This window comes from Rutilus rutilus (assembly GCF_951802725.1).
Source record: "Rutilus rutilus genome assembly, chromosome: 16".
NCBI lineage: Eukaryota > Metazoa > Chordata > Actinopteri > Cypriniformes > Leuciscidae > Rutilus > Rutilus rutilus.
The window spans coordinates 25,676,792-25,699,580 of record NC_140224.1 but is presented as its reverse complement, the minus strand read 5'-3'; the positions used below and the strand labels follow the sequence as shown (position 1 = coordinate 25,699,580).

Here is a 22,789-nt window from a genome sequence, read left to right as displayed (position 1 = left end):
TGATATTGGAATGATTTCTGGAGTAATGAAGACTGGAATAATTCCTGCTGAATTCAGCTTTGCCATCAAAAGAATGCATTTGATTTAAATAGCCTATACTAAAATAGAAAACAGTTATTTTAACATTGTAATAACATTTCACAATACAACAATTTTACTGTATTTTTGATCAAATAAATGTCCTTTTCTGAATAAATGCAGCTTTGGTGAGAATAAGAGACGTCTTTCAAAAACATGAAAAAAATCTTACCAACCCCAAACTTTTTTCTTTTTTGTCTTCTTTTTTTTTTACATTGTAGTGTACTGTATTTACATTAATGTTTTATTTACCTTCTTTGGATTAAGATTAAATTAAATTGTTTATAATTGAGTTTTCTTGTCAATTTATCTTGTATTAATGTGTGTACTGTTGTCAGATTGGCAAAAGCTGCAACAAAACTACATTATCCATAATTCTCTGTGACAGCACACAAAATATTACATTTTTAATAGAAAATATAAAAAAATATATACAATTACAGTTAAAGCATCAACTGCACACCTAATGTGCATCCTTTATTTTGTTGTACCAAACTGTCTTAGTCAACAAGCAAAAAAGACAGAAAGAAATATGAAATTGCCCAATATGTTAATTTTTTTAAATCACTTAAAAATAAATCACAATATGACTTCCTCAGTCTTACAACTTCAGAAAAGGACTTGAAGGTAACGTTGTATCCTTCAAAAGCATGCAATACAATTCCAAGAGTCAAAAAACTGAGTCTCTTTGATAAAAGAATCATCATTTTGAGCAAATAACCCTTATTTGACCCTGGATTTTACTCTTTTCCAGCAAGCTTCTCAGCATGTTCATTTTCTAAATATGGCTTCAAACTTTGCTGCTAACTTTAAATAACTCCCCCTGAGGGTCAAATATAACACTGTCATGGGTGAGGTAGGGCCTAGAGCCTGTTTTAGGACACCTCAATTTGCTGGGGCCTGCAGCCATGAGAGGTGTTTCATTAGAAATGTTGGGAAATTGAAGTCAAATTATTACACAAAGCATTTCTACATTTTTCCCACCGCTTCATTTGCTAAGGGGCCCGTGATCAAAGTGTACTTCTTTCCTCCTGCAGACTTGGAGCGTGTTGCAAGAAAGAACAAATCAAAGTAACAGAAAGCCATTTCAAATGTTGTAAATCAATAAAAAAGAACAGCATGTTCTAAAATGTTTAACAGTAGGGCCTTTGGTGAGAGATTCGTTTTGAAATCATAACAATTATGTTATGTCAAAGTTTTCATTAGTATGCAAATAGCTGCTTTACATTTCCCTACTTATTATGCAATTGAAAGAAAAAGCTGATACTATGAGAACTTCTAATGGCCTATCAACTTCACTAAGGGGTCTAATTGACATATTGACTGATTATTCAAGACTAATTAAAAGAGTAATGGATCATTTAAACTCTATAAAGAAAAGATGTTAAATTGTGCCTACACATATAAAACTGTAACATTGGACATTTAGCACTTCTTTGTCACTAATTTAAGAGGAATAAATGCAATTTAAGAGGCTTTCTCATTGTTTAAGCCCCAGGCAGTGTGATTTTGCATGCTTCAAGATGGGTTTCTATTACCAAAACCACAAGTGATATAAATTCGGTTCTTGTTTTCCACCACAGACGCCAGTGCATTCAGCCCTCGATGTGCTTCTGACAGTCAGAGGCAAACCAAGGAATCTCAAAGCTGTGATATCATTTCAAAGGATGTGGCTTTAGGACTACTAAAAAACCCTATTGTGTTCACACACACACACACACACAAAAAAAAAAAAGAAAAAAAAAAAGAACAGAAATAGGGCCATTGGAGCACCTCCATGGGAATGGCTTTACTGTAAATTTCTAATTAGTTTTTTGATCAACTACCTTAGGTGTAGCTTTTGAGAGGGTCACGTCTACTACCTGTCCTTGAAGAAGCGGCGGAATCCAAAGGCAACAAGCTTGAAGACAGACTCCAGCACAAATATGATTGTGAAAATGTAGTTGCAGATCTTCAGAGCCTCATCCAGGACCTGTTAAAGCAGAGAAGTTGCAAAGAGAATGTAACAGTGAAAGTACAGAAGTGAACAAGCATATTTCTACTCCTTCAAAACAATAAATAAACACACAAACTGTGGTCTATGAATGACCAAATAGGTCAGTTCATAGTCAATCTGTGGAAAAGATGATGAGTTATTAAAGGTGGTTATTAGCACAACGAAAACAGTCAGTGGACATTGCCAGGGATCTAGCCTTCCCTCGTCCACCGCACAGTAATTAAATCCAGGCTAAGTGTGACGACACACCAGAAAATCAATTGATTTTGTTCACGGAATGAGTGTTAGTGGTCAAAGCCTAACAATCCCCTTTGCTCCACTTGCTTCAATGTTTTGCAGGCCACCCGGGCTCTAATTAAAACAGACTGCACAGGTGAGGTCACGGACCTCTATTAATGATGGGTGAAAAACCTGGGAATCATCCCAACAGAGTTGACTAGGGATTGTAAACACAAGAGAGATAATATACCATACATAAATACTGTACATACATACATAGTACATATATACATATAGACGACCAGTTGAAATAACCATTTTTATAGTGATCAAAAGTGACCTTTGTCATAAAGGAATGAAAAGAACATATTACACCACCCAAATTATTCACAGAAACCAATGTAAACTCCCAGAGCTTTCGGCAAACTCGTGTTATTATTTTAGTCCTCTATTGAATATTCATGAATTGTCTCTATAGGGTTATGCGAGGGGGAAGAGAATGATGAGGGAATATGCATACATTTCAGTACATACACTACAGTGTGGTTTATTTTGGTGAGGCATTTCTCTCATAAGGCTTTTTTATTCACAGGCAATTGTATAAAATGTCCTGGAGCAGCACAATGAAAGTGCAAATAAGTATAATAATATAGAGAAAATTATATACTCACCGCTATGATATAATCAAAATGCAGTACAGCAAAAAGAGTACATAAACATTAGCTGCCTAATCAGCAAATATTATGCAGAATCATAAAGTGAGATAGCGTTGAGTTGAACTTACAATAAAATTGTCTGCAGTTACATATCCAGTGAGTTTATTCCTTAATGAAATATCAACAAGCGCATGCACTCTCTCTGCTCTACTACCTTAGATTGCTGGTAGTGCTCCATGGACATGGTGATGACATTGAGGCCGATGACTATCGTGATGAACAGGTCCAGATATTGGCTGGTGCACATCTTGTGGATGAGAAGCCGTGTAGGTGAGTAATCGGAGTAATAGGGCTTACTCTGGGCTTCTGAAATACCATGGGAACAGGGAGGAAGCATGAAATAACTGTACTGAAACAAACATGGTTTTGTACACACTCATGCCCACACTGAGAAAAGAGGGGGAGAGGGAAATAACCAGTTGATAAAGAGAAGTAGCTAAGAGATAGAACATATGTGTATACCGGTAAGTTCACCCAGGAATGAAAATGCACTTGCTCTTTCTCATGTTGTTCAAAAACCTGCCTGACTTTATTTCTTCTGTAAAACCCTAAAGGAGAATTTCTGAAGACAGAGCTGGTCGCTCTTTACCAATGCAATAACAAATGTTAATATTATAATTGGTCTGGTGTCTGGAGCGTTCAGTCTCTAAAAATGCTGCAAAAGCACAATAAAAGTATAAAACTGGCCCATATGACTTGTGTATCATATTAAAGTTTTAATATGATAAAGTAAAGCAGTAAAGACTGCTTTGTGTGAGGAATCAGAGGTAATCACTGCAAATGAATAATTACGTCAGTGAGTTGAATGTGAGAACTGGATCAGTCCAAGTTGTGAGAGAATCATTCAGATTAGTTTTATGAACTGGATCAGTCACTGATTGCAGTCAAAATAATGATTCATTTACAAATCTTTTCAGCGAGTAACAATAAGGACTTGGTATGACTTGTAATAGTGGATGAGTTGAATGGACCACTTTTATGATACTTTGGTAATGGTGCTTTTGATGAGCTATAACATTCTTTGAAATTTCTCTTTGAATAGTCCAGAAGAAAGTCATATGGGTTTTGAACTAAATGAGGGTGAGTAAATTACAATTTTCATTTCTGTGTGAACTTTTCCTTTAACTGTTTCTGTGTTCAATGCCAAATCAAAGGCAGAGGAGGCCAGATTGAGGGGCCAATGTGCCTGAGATCTGCTCACTCACAGATACCTAAATAAAACAAATTGTCCTATTACATCATGGACATTCTAATGAGATTCCCTAAAATATTAACGAATCTTGTGCATATGCTTGTCTTTCTGATCCATTTTTATTCTTTGTGTTTTTCCTCTGTTGTTCGTTGAGGACAGAGAGGACTGAAGGGATGGCAGAGCAGCAGGGGTCCGGGGGGGCTTATCATCTCGAAACACTGTGAGCGGCAGCTGTGTTCCCTGTGGTCCTGTCAGCCCATTAGCCAGGCTTTCCTGGCACCAGCACTGGACTGAAGGAACAGGTGCTGGATTCAACCTTTTCTTTTTTATATATAATGGAGCCACATCAGCAGTATTTGTTTAATCATCCCCACTGGATAGTGAATATGAGTATGACTCATCTAGAACATGTCCAAATTATTTGCTTGTTAAAGGTGAAGTAATTTTTTGGATGTTAATCTCAGTTTAATATGTAGAGATTTCTACAAGTAAGCCATTGTCTGTGTTTATGCGTTCCATACAGACTTTGAATTAGCTTTTATTTTATATTTCTATATTTTATTTTTTATATTTTTTATATGCCTTACTGAAACCTGGCTTAAACCAAATGATTATTTCGGTCTTAATGAGTCTACTCCTCCTGGATACTGTTACAAGCATGAGCCCCGTCTGATTGGTCGTGGCGGTGGTGTTGCTATAATCTATAAAGATATTCTTACTGTTACTCAGAAAACAGGTCACAGGTTTAATTCGTTTGAAGTACTTGTGCTAAATGTTACTCTCTTAGATGTAAGAAAGAAATCCATATTATCTCTAGCCTTGGCTACCGTATATAGACCGCCTGGGCCTTACGCTGATTTCCTAAAAGAGTTTGCAGACTTTCTCTCAGATCTTTTGGTCAATGTCGATAAAGCATTAATTGTTGGAGATTTTAACATACACGTAGATAATTCAAATGATGCTTTAGGGGCTGCGTTTACAGATTTATTAAACTCCTTTGGGGTCAAGCAAAACGTAACTGGTCCCACTCATCGTCTTAATCATACGCTAGATTTAATTATATCACATGGAGCCGATCCAACCGATATAGATATTATACCGCAAAGTGATGAAGTCACTGACCATTACATGGTCACTTGCATACTACGTACCGCTGAAATTTGTCATGTTGCGCCGCGTTATCGACCAGGCAGAACAATCCTTCCAACAACTACAGATCATTTCTCAAATAGCTTACCTGATCTGTCTCAGCTGCTCAGTGAACCCAAACAAACAGATGAACTAGAGGAAATGACTAGCACTATGAGCACCATTTTCTCTAGTACATTAGACATCGTTGCACCAATTAGATTAAAAAAGGTTAGAGAGAAAACTAAAGCACCATGGTACAACAGTGTTACGCATGTTCTAAAGAGAGAAACTCGTAATTTAGAGCGTAAATGGAAACAAACTAATCTAGAGGTCTTTAGAATCGCATGGAAAGACAGTATGTCACGTTATAAAAAGGCCCTAAAAGCAGCCAGGGCTGAGCATCTCCGCAAACTAATAGAAAACAACCAAAACAATCCAAGGTTTTTATTTAACACCGTCGCTAGACTAACAAATAAACAGACGTTACCGGAGCAAAATATTCTGTCACAGTGTAGTAGTAATGATTTTATGAATTTCTTCACTGAGAAAATAGAAAGCATCAGAAACACAATTGTAAATGTACAATCTTTAATGGTGTCTTATGATTCAGCCTCAATTATCACCCCGCAAGAACAATTACAGCGCTTTGCAACTATAGGACAGGAAGAGTTAAATAAACTTATCATTGCATCTAAACCAACAACGTGTTTATTAGATCCAATACCAACTAAACTACTGAAACAAGTGTTACCTGTAGTGGAAGAGCCTCTTCTCAATATTATTAACTCGTCTTTATCCTTAGGTCATGTTCCAAGAATATTCAAGTTGGCAGTTATAAAACCTCTTATTAAGAAACCACAATTAGATCATAATAACCTAGCAAATTACAGACCCATTTCAAATCTTCCATTTATGTCTAAAATATTAGAAAAAGTTGTGTCCGCTCAACTGTGCTCTTTCTTGCAAGAAAATGATATCTATGAAAAGTTTCAGTCAGGATTCAGACCGCACCATAGCACAGAAACTGCGCTCGTTAAAATCACAAATGATTTACTTTTAGCTTCTGACCAAGGCTGTATCTCAATACTAGTTTTACTTGATCTTAGTGCTGCGTTCGATACTATAGATCACACAATACTCTTAGACCGACTACAAAACTACACTGGTGTTCAGGGACAGGCATTAAACTGGTTTAGATCGTACTTATCAGACCGTTACCATTTTGTCTGCGTAAATGGGGAAAAATCGAAGATAACGTCAGTAAACTACGGTGTACCGCAAGGATCTGTGTTAGGCCCTCTGCTATTCTCAATATATATGCTGCCACTTGGTAATATTATAAGAAAACATGGAATTAATTTCCACTGTTATGCTGATGACACTCAATTATATATTTCATCACGACCAGATGAAAACGCTAAATTATCTAAATTAACAGAGTGTGTTAAAGATATAAAATACTGGATGACATGTAATTTTCTGCTATTAAATTCAGATAAAACGGAGGTATTACTTATTAGTCCAAAAAACTGCCCACAAAACCTCTTACAATACAACTTTAATTTAGAAGGGTGTCCTGTTACTTTATCCTCTACAGTAAAAGACCTGGGTGTTATATTAGACCGCAACTTGTCTTTTGAAAATCATATTTCATATGTTACAAGAACAGCCTTTTTCCACCTTAGAAACATTGCTAAGCTACGTAACATGCTATCTGTTTCTGATGCAGAAAAGTTAGTTCATGCATTCATGACCTCGAGACTAGATTACTGTAATGCTTTATTAGCTGGTTGTCCTGCATCCTCAATAAACAAGCTACAGTTAGTCCAAAATGCCGCCGCTAGAGTTCTTACTAGATCAAGAAAATACGATCATATAACACCAATTCTGTCGTCTCTACATTGGTTACCTATAAAGTTCCGTATCAATTACAAAGTATTGCTACTGACCTATAAAGCCCTAAATGGTTTAGCTCCCGTGTATTTAACGGAACTTCTATCGCCCTACAATCCATCGCGCTCTTTAAGATCACTAAATTCGAGGCTTCTGGTCATTCCTAGGATATCTAAGTCCACCAAAGGAGGGAGAGCTTTTTCACATTTAGCTCCTAAACTGTGGAATGGCCTTCCTGATATTGTTCGAGGCTCAGACTCGCTGTCCCAGTTTAAAACTAGATTAAAGACGCATCTCTTCAGCCAGGCATTCACATAATACTTACATTTTATACTACAGTTGAGACGACTCGACGCGGGCGATGTTTATGCCCTAAATCAATACATGATTAACTAACTGTATTTCTCTATGTACATTTCTGAAATGCACTTTCTGTAAAGCTGCTTTGAAACAATATGTATTGTGAAAAGCGCTATACAAATAAATTTGAATTGAATTGAATTGAATTGAATTTCCAGATTTAATTTTAATTTGAGCTTAAGTTTTAGTATTTTGTGATGTGCTTTTGTCGATTATTTTCTTCTTTTGTTTTAAATAGTTCTATTAGCTTTATTTTTATTTCAGTTTTAGTTTTAGTAATTTTAGTACTTCAGCTTATTTTATTTCATATAGATTTCTAATTTTCATTTAGCTCATTTGATATTTATATATTTTATTTCAGCTTGATTTCAATTAAAGCTGCATGTCTGTAACTTTTGGCGCTCAAGCGGTTGCATGCATCTTGCGGAAGAACATTGTAGCCGGAGCTACTTCTCTCTGTTTATGTCTATGACGAGTCACGCAGGTACTGGGCAACTCCGCAGCGGTACGACCCGTACCAGTCTAAAATAGTCAGAATATAAACACTTATTATAGGTGTGCCGTAGTGATTCAGGATAAGACAAAAACACGGTTTGGAAAATGGATTCATGATGTACTTGCTTATATACATTTTGTACATTTTGAACACAAAAAGAGTTACGGACTGCAGCTTTAACAAAAGCGATGTGGTTAACAATAATAACTCTGGGAGTGACTCTTTCAGCAGGTTAAATAGACTATTAAATAGACATTCTGTCTTTATGAGTGAGTCATTGATTCATTCAATCAACTGATTTGTTAAAAAAAGCCAATTCATTCAGGAACAAAACAAGTGACTGTCTGAATTTGAAACATACTACCATACCACTCCACCACTACTTCCGTATAAAAATATGGCAAAAATAGTAGTATTATAGTAGTAGTAGTAGTAGAATATAGTAAATAGTAGTAGTAATAGTATGCTATTTTTAATTCATAAGCTGTTTGTATGAGTAAGTCATTGAATCACTGACTCAACCGATTTCTTTGAAAACACTGAACAAAGCGCCACTACTGTTTTCTGCTCACAAACATGCGACAATTCTGTTTTTGACTTTGTTTGGAATCGTTTTCGTTAGTGCAAAAAAAAAAAAACTGGAAATATATCTCAGATGTTAGTTACTTAATATTAACTTGTTTATTTAACGTATAAAAGCAAAATCACACTCGTACACTCAGCACACCTTCGTCGTGTCCTATTTATTAAATATGCATGTGACGTATATAGGGTCACTGTTTTGATTTCTCAGGACAAGATGTCAGCAACGCAGGTTCTGCGGGTAATTACTAAAGGAATCTTCTAACCCATCTGGCTTTAATTCTGCTAATTGAAGCCATGCTCCTGGTGTTTTTAAATGTGCTGACTCAACATTACCTTTGCTTTTTCATAATGTACAGCTTATGAATCTTAAATATCCAGACTTGGCTAAACATTGCCACTTTAGTTGTTATTTATTTATTTATTTAGCCTATTTATTGTTATTTTTATGACTCCTAGGATCTAACACAATCTGCGATGAGGTCAATGTTCTGCTCTTTAACCCATGTGTTCTAAATTAATTTATTTGGGCAGCAGACAACAGTATCCAGGGGGGCAGCAAACAAAACCGTTCACTGGGAACGAAAACAGTTGCTGTGTAGACTGCCCCAGTTTTAAAGGTGCTCAATTACGGAGGACAGTTGAGATGGGAACAGGTGTATGTTCACAGCCTGGTTTTACAGTCGACAGGTCAGCTCCCATAGGACACCCCCACTCAACTACATCCCTCCTATACCCTCTGTAGTGAGACTCTCTCCCTTTGTGCACTTTCATTCAAAAAAAGCGTGACTTATCAGAGGGACAAAACTCAGTTTTTTTTTTTTTGCGTACATTGCTAATTCCAATCCTCTTAAACACAATAATAATACTAATAAATTAGTGACAAAGGGAAAGCAGTCTCCCATAACCGTATGTTTATTTCTACTGAGTACTGCACTGAGTTTAACGAAAGAGATCCCCCCCCCCAAAAAAAGAAAAAACAAAAGAAAAGAAAAAAAGTTGGGAGAAATGAAAGGTCTTGGCATCCTATTTACTGGATAATGGATTGAACTTTTGTTTCCTAGTGGCAGTGGTGCCACTCTGATGTCATGCCATTGCAATGCGTCCAACTAATGTCCACATCAGCCAAATCAGCTTTAAAGGAATTTAAAGAGAAGGAAAATGGATTAAAACTATTTTTAACCAACAAGAATGAAATAGCGATGGAGAATGTGGGTCTGGGACCTCTCCATCTCTGTCTCTATTTTTGTGGCACAAGCTAATGATACCATGACTATGATTTAATGAGACATTCTTTGCTTAGATGGCAATTTTAGCCCATTCCGATTCCATCTATGAATACATTTGAGAATGACGGTCAGATTATTGGGTGAGGCAATTGAAGGTTTTGGGCTGAATGATACCACATTTGAATCTAGCCACAAAACACTAGGTCGCCCACCAGTTCTGGAAATGTTAACTGTTAAAACTCAGTGCAATACCCGTCAACCCCCAAAAAGGAGGGTACGACAACAAATGTCTTGGCCTTTTCGACACATTGAGACTTCATGCTGGTCTTGATGCTTTCAACATGATTCTGGCTTTGCCGCAACTCACGTGCACTTGGAGGGGAAAAAAAGTTCTTAAAAGTAACTTTAAATTGAGGAACTCTGGACCCCATAAAATTATTTACTAATGGCAAATGCATGAACACCCTACTTTTTAATATTTGCAAAAAGTATACTACTGATAGAGCCATCACGAAACAAGATGCTGAAATATATATTTATACATGTACATTTATATGAATAATTTATACATAAAAAATGTAAATAAATAAATAATCCAGTAATCAAATGTACATGATTCTTTTTTTTTTTTTTTGGTGGATCTTCCTATCTTTTAGGAGGTCCAAAGTCCTTTCAGAAATATTTTAACAATGCACAATAGAGAAGAGAGAGGTTGTGGAAGGTGTAAATCCAAGAAATTAACCATAGTACCTCAGAAGCTAAGTCAGTTGGGAAATACAGACAAACGTTGGTCCATTATCAACATTATTTGTACTCTACAAACACCATAAAAATTTGCACAGACAAAAAAGGAAATTAGTTCTTTTTTTTTTTTTTTTTTATAATAGTTGATAATTTTGAAGGTCTAAGGGTTAGGGTCTAAATGTGGACATCAACAATGTTCTGATGTTGATTATTCATGTCAAGGTTGACATATCCCTAGAGTGAACAAACTACACCACGAAGAAATATGTTCGAGACATCATGAGTCATGTGGGGTGAAAGTCATGAGCACTGGGGAATTGTGGGCAGTGGGAGGACTAGACTGTTATTTAAAGGAAGAGCCAGAGAAAAATTCTAAAGCCTGCATGGCAAAATGTCAGACAAAAATAGAAAGGGGAAAAAGCAAAGATGATAAAAACAGCCATCTGAATAGGGAAGGCAGCAAATTGCTGCTCTCTTTGCTCTAAGCCGAATGGTTTTTAATTGAGGCTGGTTTTACACCCCTGAAGTGCATGGTCAATGAGTTGCTCCAAAAGTAATGAGTCGATATCTGCTGGACATACTGCTGATGCACCCAAATGTAAAAATTAGTTTGGCAGATACACTGCACTTTTTCTTTTCTTTTTTTTCTTTTTTTTTTGGCACAATATGCCAGCACACACAGAGTCAAAACCAACAGGAAATGACAGACTAAATGCCTTCCTAAAACTGGTGCAATATTGGAAAATAACAGAGAAGGAGGAGAATTTTAAAGCAACAAAAATATATATATATATTATAAGAGAAATAAATAAATCATATATTCAGTAATGGGAGAGCATGGTAAAGAAAATACATTCACACACAAACACCAGCAAACATATACGGTAGGATAGACTAAGGTAAGACAAAAAAACACAGACACACATATAATATATCATGCTGGCAGACAAATCACACTTTCTTTCTGAGTCTGACTTGAGCAAGATGGGCCATCTGAGATGGAGGTAGAATGGCAGAGGCTTGGTGGATGGGCAACGGTGATGATGTGCAGAGTGCCGCGAGAGTGATGTCATTCTATATTACTCAACATGAGAGGTTAGTTAAAGTGTCTGGCATATCTGACAATCAAAACCTGTTCTCATTTGACGTAATACGTTTGGTTTTTGACAGTCAACCCCTGTTTACAACACAAAAGGGAAACATAATCCCATAAGTTTTTCATGGTAAAACCTCCAAATGCAAACACTGTTGGTCCAGAGAGAGCAACTGCATATTTGAATCATAAAAAGAAAAAATAGAAGGATCACTTTTATCACTTTCAGCTCATACTTTTCAGTCTTACATGAAAAATTAACAAGCCAGCTATACGGTTATAAAAATGAATTTGCAAGCTACAGTTTTAAAGTAGCTTCGCCAACACTGGTTGTTACTTATGTTGTACTACTCTACATTTATCAGTCGTTTTTTGATAAATGCATAAATCTGGCCATGCATTAAGGTCCGGTCACATTAGCGAAATTTAGGCAAAAACTTGGTGAGCAAAAAAGTCACTTTACGAAGTACAGCTCATTCACTTTCAAGCCAAGCAGCTATTTCTTGGTCAACACAGCGAATTTGTAAAACTTGTAAGGGGAAATCTTGTCTGATTGCATGGATTCCTCTTAAAATGACCCTGCACATTTACTGATTCTGCTAAAACAAACAAAATCTATATGACCATCACATAAACATCTATAATCACCGATACATTAGTTTCAAACACGGTGGTGCACAAGTGGTGCTACTTCAGCAGAATATCTCTACCTCTTCCACTGTAATTTTCTCTCTATAGCTCACATGGCTAGTTTAACCACCCAGACAGCGTTACGTCCCTCTCTCGGCTGGTATTTGTCAAGCCTCCACTCCCACAACATGACAAACAAGCCGGCCATATCAGTGCAAAATCTCTGTGAGGTTACAAAAAGATCAAGTCGCACTAAGAGGTTACAGCAACTCTTGCAGAAGACTTAACTTTGTTCTCGATCTATTCTGTTAATAAACCTTCTCCTTATACAGAATGAACCATGAAGACCCATAAAGAGATTAGGTGCACTTCTTGCCAAAAGGCATGAGTCTGCTGAAATGTAGGACACTGTATGCATTTTAAATCAGAATCAAACTAAGTGGAATGTGTCTTGTACCCTCACCCGAGGTTGAAATTATTCCAGTTAATGAGCAGTTTTTATTTATATACAGTACATTTCAAAATGGTTACATGGACTTTATATAACCCACCCATGCATTTCCTAATCACAAACTGCATTAAATATGAGCGATGTCCAAATGCAACTCTATTGAATGTCAATAGAGCTGACACATTAACTATCTAAAGGTAAAGGATCATTTCATGACATATATCGGAGCAAAAGTAATTCTTTCAGCTGAAAACTTTATGCCATCTGTTTAATTTGGGGGGCTGTTGCTTGCCCAAGTTACATAAAGAAGACTTTGAGTCATTTTCACTAGCAGTAGGAAGAAAGGAAATGGTGTTTGTAGCTGCCAGGTTACATAAGAGACCGTGCTGCCTTCTGCTGCCAAGAGTGGAGGTTACACGACACTTAGTAATTTCATTTTCTCCCTCTGTCATTCGCTGTCTCATTGCTCCCCCAGTATTAGTCGAGAGACTGTATACTAGTCTGCTGGAGATGAAAAGAAAGATAGGTGGGTCATCTCCAGTTCTGCGTGGGTGCAGAAAGACAAATTGAATAAATGCTGAGCTCATATGCTTGGTTAAGGCGAATTTTCAATCGGGGGATCGTTTTTTACACAAATGTAACTGTACATTGATTCTGCACATGGAACCCAATGAATAAGCCTGTAGATCTGCAGAATTAGAACATCCATCATTAATGACGTTCTGCAGCTCACATCACAGTTTATTAATTAGGTACTTTAGCTAATTAGATTGCGCTTACAGCTATGAATAAGAATGTAGAATGCCAGAAAAGGTGAACTGGAAAAAATGGCAGGGTCATTCTCCAAATATGATGACAAACATGAGCTTTCAGTCATTAAATTTTTTAAATATTCTAGATAGACCATGACAAAGAGATATCCAAAACAATATAGTCCCCTTCATATGGTACACAATTTATGACATTTATAATTATTTATTTATAATTAATAAACAATAATTTTGAGTTAGGCAGCAAAATATATAATATAAATAATAATAAATAATACAAAGTAGTTATACTTGAACATCCTAGGGTGTTTTTGTCATTGCCACTCTTGCTTTGGGCTTGCTCACTGGGGGGTTGTCTAGCACAAATATTCTTGTCCTTTTATCTTCTTTATTTTAACATTTTTTATTAAGCTGCTTTGGAATAATGTACAAAGCGCTATGTAAATAAATTGAATTAAATATTTACAAAGTAAAGAGTAAGAAGAATCTATTCTTCAGCGGTTGGTGATTTTTCACATTACATTGAAAAAGTTCATTTACTTCACTCTATCATTTGATGTTACATTATTTAATATAAAAAAGGGTTAAATGACAATGTACTGTAATCATTACAATCAATGTATGCCAATTGCCAATTAGTATGGCTCATCAATTATGTTTTTTGACATCTACATCATATTTGATGAAAATTAGATTTGACACTGATTGTCACTTTACCTTTGCTGAAATAAAATTAATTACAAAAGTTAAGTAATTCTTACGATTATTAATAATCAAGGTATTAATATATACAGACCATAAGCGTTTTTGGGAGAAAACTAAAATTAATTAAAAATGTCAACAAAAAAAATTGAGAATGACCCTTCTGTAGATTTCATCTGCGCTCATCAATGATGCACCATCAAGATTTTAAATGGATGGAAAAATGCAAACATCCCTCGATAGTAGTAGGATAATAATTAATACCATGCTGCAGCCTAAAAGGACTTATTGTAAATCAGATGTTACCTAATCAAGGACACCTCCAAATGATATGCCTTGTTAATATAGTGTGTCCGGGCAAACTGCTGGCAGAACACATTTCTGATGAGGCACCTCAGAGAACGGCTAATAAATGGCGACTGGGGGAGGACACAGGTAGAGGAGAGGCAGATGGTTTCAGCCCTACTGCAGTGAGATATGATTAACCAGCCCTTTGATCCCATACGCAAGCATACAGAGCGACGGCAGTCCAAAAGGAGGGGAACAGAAGCTAATCGAGAGAGACAGACTGGTGGGGGGTAACACCCCCACCTCTCCCAAAAAGAAATCCAAAACAGAATTATAAAATATGCTGAGGCACTGTGTAACTGGACGGTTGAGTAATTAACACATTGTCTTATAATTAGAAGCAAAATGAAGCCTGTCATTTTTCATTCCAAATGCGACAACATAACTCAATCATTATGAACAACGCTGACGTGTGCGACTGTGAACTGTGTTTAATATATGGAAAAAGTGTGATCGATACACTCATATGTTAATTACACTTTCAGGCTAATCTGCAGAGCTCTCATGTTAGAATATATAAGCGTATACAACTTATACAACTATACATGGCCCTGTCCCAAATGGAACTCTAAGCCCTCTCAATCTTCTCCCAAGTCCACATCTTAATGACATAATGCCGCTTTGACTGTCGTGTAGAATGTAGTCTGATGCGGAGCTCGCGGGCTTGCAGGCTCGGCACAAGTGTGAATCGAGGGCGCATATCAGCTGCAAAGGGGATAATAATAATAATAATTCGTTACATTTATATAGCGCTTTTTCTGAGACCTCAAAGCACTTTACATAGATGGGGGAATCTCCTCAACCACCACCAATGTGCAGCATCCACTTGGATGATGCGACGGCAGCCATATTGCGCCAGAACGCCCACCACACACCAGCTTACTGGTGGAGAGGAGACAGTGATGAAGCCAATCAGTATATGGGGATGCTAGTGAGCACCCTTTCTGATACCTAAAATGACTAAATGTGACACCCTATTTACAAAGTCCACAAGAGCACATGAAATGTGCCATTTGGGACAGGGCCAATACCACTTCTTTTCCACCAACACGGTTCTGTTGTGGGTTTCCCAGCCTGTGTCCATTCTCAAAACGCTCTGCTGCGCATTTCCACTGCAGAAAAGAGGGTTCCGGACCGGGAAGATCGGTTTAACTCCAGCCCTAAAAACTTGCTGGTCTGAAACAGAGGGAAGAGAAATGCTGACGCTGTCTCGTTGAGCAATGAAATAATGTTGTACTATATTGCTCTTTATGTCTAAATTTATAAAACTATGCATGCGAGAGAGACCCAGCGTGATAGATAGTGATAGAGCGAGTGAACCAATGGTTTCAGTTTCAATATATCTCTGAAAACAAAAGATGAGAGTAGAATTGTTTCGCTAGAATCACTCCAGATACCGTGAACAGCAAAACAGAAGTGCCGCACTGCCAGCAGAAACACCGGGATGCCCAATGTTTTTTGGGCTGGATATAGTCAGGTAAACGACACATAGTAGCGTAACGTCACCGTTTGTTCTTCAAGTCTGTGGAAACACTGGCTCAAGAACACGAACCATTCTGGTGGAAAGGGGGAACATATCAACTACATTAGAAGTGTGTACAAGAAGACTTCCATACTGTAAGCGAAAAGTACCCGACTGACCTACTGAAGATTCTGAAGTACGCATTCGATGGACAATTTACTATCCCGTGATGAGACCACCGCAGAGGATTTGTGAATGTAAGTGAAGCGATGCAACAGACCGCTGTAGGTCACATGGCAATGACAACATGGCGGAAGTGGTATATGTCCAAATTTCATTCATACTGCACACATTCTTTCTATATATAACATACTTTTTCAAAGGTCGCAAAGTAAGTTTCAAACCAAATGTAGTACCTACTATATAGTATGCGATTTTGGACGCAGCAAGTATGTTTTTGTTTATTTTTTGCTTATTTATTCCAGTGGTCTTGGATACTACACTGACACCTTCTGGTGTGGATGCATTACATATGATTATTAGCTGCTGACATATTATTTAATCGCAAAAATTAATCACTTATATATAAGTATATATATATAAAAAATGTAAATAACTGATGCAAATTTATAATAATTATCACATTAGTAGTTTTACTCTTATAAGGAGTCTCCATCTACAGTAACAGTGGTATAATAAATAAAAAAATTAAGGGGTTTTAAAATGGATAATTGAGAAAGACAAAAAAAGATGTTTTGCTAGAACATTAGGTGAACAGGGGCAAGGAGGGACAAAAGAAAGTTGGAGAGAGAGAAAGAGAAGGAAAGAAACGAAAGGCAGGGAGGAAAGAAAAAAAGGGGTTCATGAGGGAGCTCGTTCACCGAGGCAGAACACAGACAGAAGGGGAGAGATAAGAGTCTCTCAGCTACACTGAGAACAAGTAAACATATTCCATGCACAAAAATTCTGCTTTTTGTGTTACATAACTGCCAAAAATTTTTTTTTTTGTTTTTTTTAACTGTCATTGATATTTGTTTCTGCACAGCAGATCATAAGTTGGGAATGGATCCAAAAAATAAAATACCATTTCGGTCAGGTTAACTTAATTTTCAATTACATATGGCTAATACTAGGGCTGCAACAACTAACAACTAACAACAAGCAGTAAAAGCATACATTTTTTCATGAAACACATTTACTTACACTAGTTTGGAGTAATCTATTCTCTTCAAGGCTGCAATTATTTATATAGTAAAAAGTTATATTATTAAATATTATTATAAAAATATTATAATGCAAGCACTTCTAGAAAGCGAGTGTGTAAATGTCACTATTACAGTTACATTTTCTTAACAAACATCAAATTTAGGTTTTAAATGGGGAGTAATTGAAACAACAGATGAATCGATAAATCAAAATAGTTGTTAGTTGCAACCCAAGCTTGTACATACTTGAGAAGTACAGGGAACAAATATTGTATTGTATCCTCTTATATACAAACAACTCTATATAAATCCGTATATAATCAAGTTACTGTATCAGTTAAAATCATGTGGAGTAGCCCAGTACAGCAACATTTTCTTAAGTCAAAGTGGAACAAGTGTGCCACACAAACATTTCACTCACATAAGTCACAAATGAGTTTCAACACGTCATGCAGCCTCTGAACAACAGCACGGTGTGTGTTGTGTTTAGCAAGTCAGTAACCTTTGATTATGGGGTAACATCACAAAACGAAGTGAATCACTATGCCACAACATCAAACTGATAAGAGAACTTTAAAGCAGACAGATCAAAAAAAGCTAAAGACATTAACAGTGATACTCTTCCCTTCGAACAGTCAGCCACAGTGCGTCACATTGGGGGCAACATCGAGAGATCGGACCTATAATACCACCAAAGCACTTACTGCAGGCTGAGGTGAGTTCAACTTGATTCATCAAGAACTATAACCATATTAAAAAAAAAAAACTAAAAAAACATTTGCGTTTTTTCTATCTCTTTCTCTCTCTATCCATCCCCTGTGTGAGCTTGAGGCTGGGCTGGTTGGAACTATTGATGAGGTGTGGGAACCAGACATACACACGTCCACAGACAATTCTTGTGTGGCCAGATCATATCTGATGAGGTGAGAACATGGGCGCTGATGGTGCCCTCCCACCCGGTGTCCCCACCCCCTCCCTCATCCCAAACCACCACCACCACGGTGAACACATAGACATGCCATATACAATCTGTACCTTGTGTGTGATCAGGACTGGACCAACTGACACCGGTCAGCATTATATCTAGAAGAACGAAACCATGTTAATCAGGTAGGGCAAGCAAGGAAACCGTAAAAGGTGCTGAAACAGGATGGATTTTCTGGGAGAATATGCCGGTGGGTGTTCCAATTATTCTGAGTCCAAAAAAGAAATCCTTATTGTTGTGTGTAAACTCTAATACTAAATCTATTTATCCCGGCTGTTTAAACTCTAGATTATTAGTTGTGGGCTTTGTGGATGGAAATATCTAAACAAGTAAACTTATTCAGTTTATGATAACAGTCATACCAACAAGTTCACCTGAAAGGAACCACAACTTTTCTGCTCAACTTTTAATAGCAAAAGTCCACAAAGTTACCTCAGGATATTTAGATATTACGTTCAAAAAGAAGTTTCAAAATATTAATCGAGCCAGGGAAAGCTGACACACGGTTTAATCCCATTTCAACCCTAGAAACCTGACACATCCCGTCAGACATTCACGCCTACGGAAAATTAGATATGCAGCAAAAAGAAAAGATGAAGAACTGAGGGTAAAATGAAGCACTTTTCCCTCTCCAGCTAAAGCTGATGGCATGATAGCGCTATAAAACAAAAGGACACACTAATCAGCTAATGCGCAAATCAAATAAAGATCTTAATGAGAAAGTATGGTGTGATAGGACATTTAGAGGGGAATAAATTTGACCTCTGAACTGAGATTAAGTGATAAAAGTTGGTGTGTGCCAATGAGAATAGCTTTGTTTTCCTTGCTTGAGTTTTTGTGTCTGATCTTGTGGTCTGACTCAAATGTTATGTTATATATAGTTATAGATCACCTATTTACATCTGTATTTCTCAAGGGCTTAAAAAAAAGAAATTCCCATTTTAACTGTTGCTTAAAGATCAAACATGCTGGACCAATGTCCAAGCCAATGTCGAAACAACAGCTAGCATCCACACAGAGATCCTAAATGAAGTCATTTTAATGCTAACGCCTTGTGCTGAGAATAGCAGGAAGTGGAACCAAAAGAGAAGGTCATCAATACCACGCCGTGCATCCTGGGTAGCATTGGAGCAGGCAGCTGATGGATGTAACCAATTTGAGTGTGACAAGACTGGATTTTTATTTACTTCTCAGACTTCACTGCCCTACATGCAAGAGATGAGGAGGGTGGGCAGACCCCTGTGTCAGGGGTCCACCACACACCCTGCTCTCTCAGTAAGCAGATCACCATGCAAGCCATGGGACATGCTCTAGAGACGTTCCCAGGCAAAAGGGGGGCAAGCCGGGGAGTGGATTCCTAGCTAATTAGGGGCCCGAGCATCTCATTCCTCATACGCCGGTTACTCTAATTAGCATTAGCATCTAATTTAGCACGCGGTCAAATCAAAATGATCAAGCAGGACTCAGAAAGGTGTGGAAAGGCTACCGACCAGCTAGCTCCTTCTCCTTACTCCTTCTTTTTTTCTCCATTCGTTTAAGGCGCTTCTCCTCGCGCAGTTTGGCTTCTTCGGCCTCCTGGTGCCGCCGGCACTTGTGAAAGTTCTCGACCACCACGCCGACAAACATGTTGAGCACGAAGAAAGCCACAATCAGCAAGAAGGAGATGAAATAGAGAAGCATCCATGGGTTGTAATTCATGATGGGCTACAACACACAGATAAACACAACACATGTCAATGAACAGACTACAATGGTGGTTAAGCTAGTTAGGAAGTTACACACACACACACACACACATATATATATATATATATACACGCTCACACATACACAAACTAAATATCTCTATTTTAGATAAATGCTGTTCTTTTGAACTTTCTATTCATCAAAAAGAAAAACACAAGTGTTTTCAACATCGATAATAAGAATACATTTTTCTTGAGCAAATCAGAAAATGATAATGATTTCTGAAGGATCATGTGACACTGAAGACCGGAGTAATGATGCTGAAAATTCGCGAACAGAAATAAATTACATTTTAATATATTCAAACAGAAAACAATTATTTTAAATTGTAATATTATTTCTCAATATTACTGTTTTTACTGAATTTTTTTATTAAATAAAGAGCAAAAGAAACTTTTAAAAACATTAAAAAAGTCTTACTGATCCAAAACTTTTGAATGGCAGTGTAAATACACTATAGAAAAGAAGAATTGAACTAACTTAAAATAATCAATCACATTCAACTTTTTAAGTTAACTCAACTAATTCCCTCCAATTAAAGTCAACTTAAAAGCTTTTGTTCATCTCCTGAGTAACAGGTAGTTTTGAACTTAAAAATTATTGTCAAGGCAACTAAAACAACATGTTGCACCAACTTGAAAAAATGAGGCAACCTATCACACTCAACTTAAGTTAAATTAAATCAACTAATTCGGGTTGACAATACATTGTATTTACAATACAAAGACTTGACTGAACAAAGACTCAAGAATTAACAAACAAGAATTTAGGTTCACTGTTTTACAGTCTCTCTCTCTCTCTCTCTCACTATGTACAGACAGATAGACAGACAGATAGACAGACAGATAGACAGACCGATAGACAGATAGATAGATAGATAGATAGATAGATAGATAGATAGATAGATAGATAGATAGATAGATAGATAGATAGATAGATAGATAGATAGATAGATAGATAGATAGATAGATAGATAGATAGATAGATAGATAGATAGATAGATCTGGGTCAGGTCTGCAGGAGTAGCCTGAGGTTAAGAATTATGGAGATTTATGATACCAATAACGCTTCAATTCAAAGGTTTGTCCTGCCGGAGACTCAACGCCTGCCTTTAGCTAGATTAAGCATTCTGCATGCAATGGTGAGGCACAGGCCACATGGCAGGCACTAAGGAAGAGATATCTGTTCCAATTCAAGCACATGAATGCCTTGGCTAGGACAGAGGACTGGCCTCTTTTCAATTAGAGCAGAACAATTTCAGGAGCCCACAGCCACACATGAAGCATGGAGACTTCCTTTTCGTGCAAAAAATGTACTTTTTATTATTCAGAAAGTATTTGAAAACTCTAATTGTATTATAAAATAGACATTTGGAGGAAAGAGTGTAAAATAAGGCACTTCAAAGAAATCTGATGAATGGACAGTAAGGAGCTTACAGAAGAACTTATGAATGGGAAAGCAGTTCTTTGAAGCTAGGACAGAAATGCAGATCATGGATTTTTCAGCTCTGATTCAGTTCATGGAGTTTGTCCAATCAGAGTTTGCGGTTATGAGAGAATTCGAATGACTGGGATATATTCTGGCCCACAGTTTGTTTGTACTCTAGAAACTGTGACCCACTTAAATGAAAAGGTTGCCGCACTGTCCATAGTTGTGGATCAAATGTATCACAAGGTGAATCAACAAGCATGAAAATCCATATAAATAATATTACAATAACATTTTATGCAGGTAAAAGGAGCTTCTGATACGGTCAATACCTGCTGATCGACACCGACAGCATCCAGTCCATCGTACATTATGTCCACCCAACCGTCTTTGGAAGCCAGAACAAAAAGGGACATGAGAGCCTGAGGGAGGTGAAAGATGATAAAAAAAAGGTTAAAAGAAACCTTTGACTTCAATGGCTCCATTTGACTGTTGAAAATGGGACGAGACCATAACAGATTATTTTCAAATTGGAAGTGGCATTACCAGTCGCTTCTAGGTACATTTAAAAGAGAATCTTGAGATAGAGCAAATGTAAGTGCTTACCTGCCCAAGGTTATCAAAGTTGTACTTGTGTCGGACCCATTTGTATTGAGCAAGGTTGCAATCTGACTTGTTGGTGATGTTTCTTGTATCCTCCCCCTGACACACAAAGAACTTTCCTTTGAATAGCTGTGGGAAAAAAAACACAAAGCAATTTTATCAGCACACAACCAATCTTCTTTTTTTAATGAGTACTGACATTAGAATATGCCAATAATGTCATAACTTTATGCACTGTTAAATAATGTAGTACTTTTTTGACCGACATAACAGGTTTACCCAAAATTGCTAAGCTATCTAATGAGTAATTTCAACCTTATACAATATGATTATGTCCCCATTACATAAAGTCCAGTATGACTGTTCAGTGGAAACCATACAAGGACATAATCAATGTTACTGCATGACACATTTTACAGGCACAAAAGCACAGGCATCTTTTCCTGGAAGAATGGAAGATAAATTGCATCGGTGTTCCCCTACGGTCTTATGTAAATTGTGGAAGTATGGAAAACAGAACATTTTAATCATAGTCAAATTATTCAGCTGTGGGTAGGAAGAGTATGTTTCAAATTTACAGAAATGACAGAAAATCATGTATTCGTTCTGTGTACCACCTCTTTCACTCTTCACTAAGAGTCTTAAAGGCAATCTTGTGGATTAAACACACAGAGCTCATATGTTATGTTACTTTATATATGGTGTTTTTAGAAGGAATTACTCCAATTAA

General features: G+C 37.0%; 1 protein-coding gene across 3 annotated transcripts in view; it reads right to left on the bottom strand.

Moving 5' to 3' along the window:
• The window catches only part of cacna1g (calcium channel, voltage-dependent, T type, alpha 1G subunit), a 143,086-nt gene that overhangs the window by 25,412 nt on the left and 94,885 nt on the right, over positions 1 to 22,789 (bottom strand). For 2 of the 3 annotated variants that reach the window (XM_084434385.1, XM_084434383.1), the window contains 6 exons: positions 22,063 to 22,188; positions 21,789 to 21,878; positions 19,794 to 19,986; positions 18,333 to 18,380; positions 3,164 to 3,315; positions 1,941 to 2,050 (listed from right to left, as the gene is read on the bottom strand). In XM_084434385.1, the coding sequence (XP_084290511.1) occupies positions 1,941 to 2,050; positions 3,164 to 3,315; positions 18,333 to 18,380; positions 19,794 to 19,986; positions 21,789 to 21,878; positions 22,063 to 22,188 (719 nt within the window). The remainder of the gene's footprint in view (positions 1 to 1,940; positions 2,051 to 3,163; positions 3,316 to 18,332; positions 18,381 to 19,793; positions 19,987 to 21,788; positions 21,879 to 22,062; positions 22,189 to 22,789) is intronic. The other variant, XM_084434384.1, reaches the window with a different exon arrangement.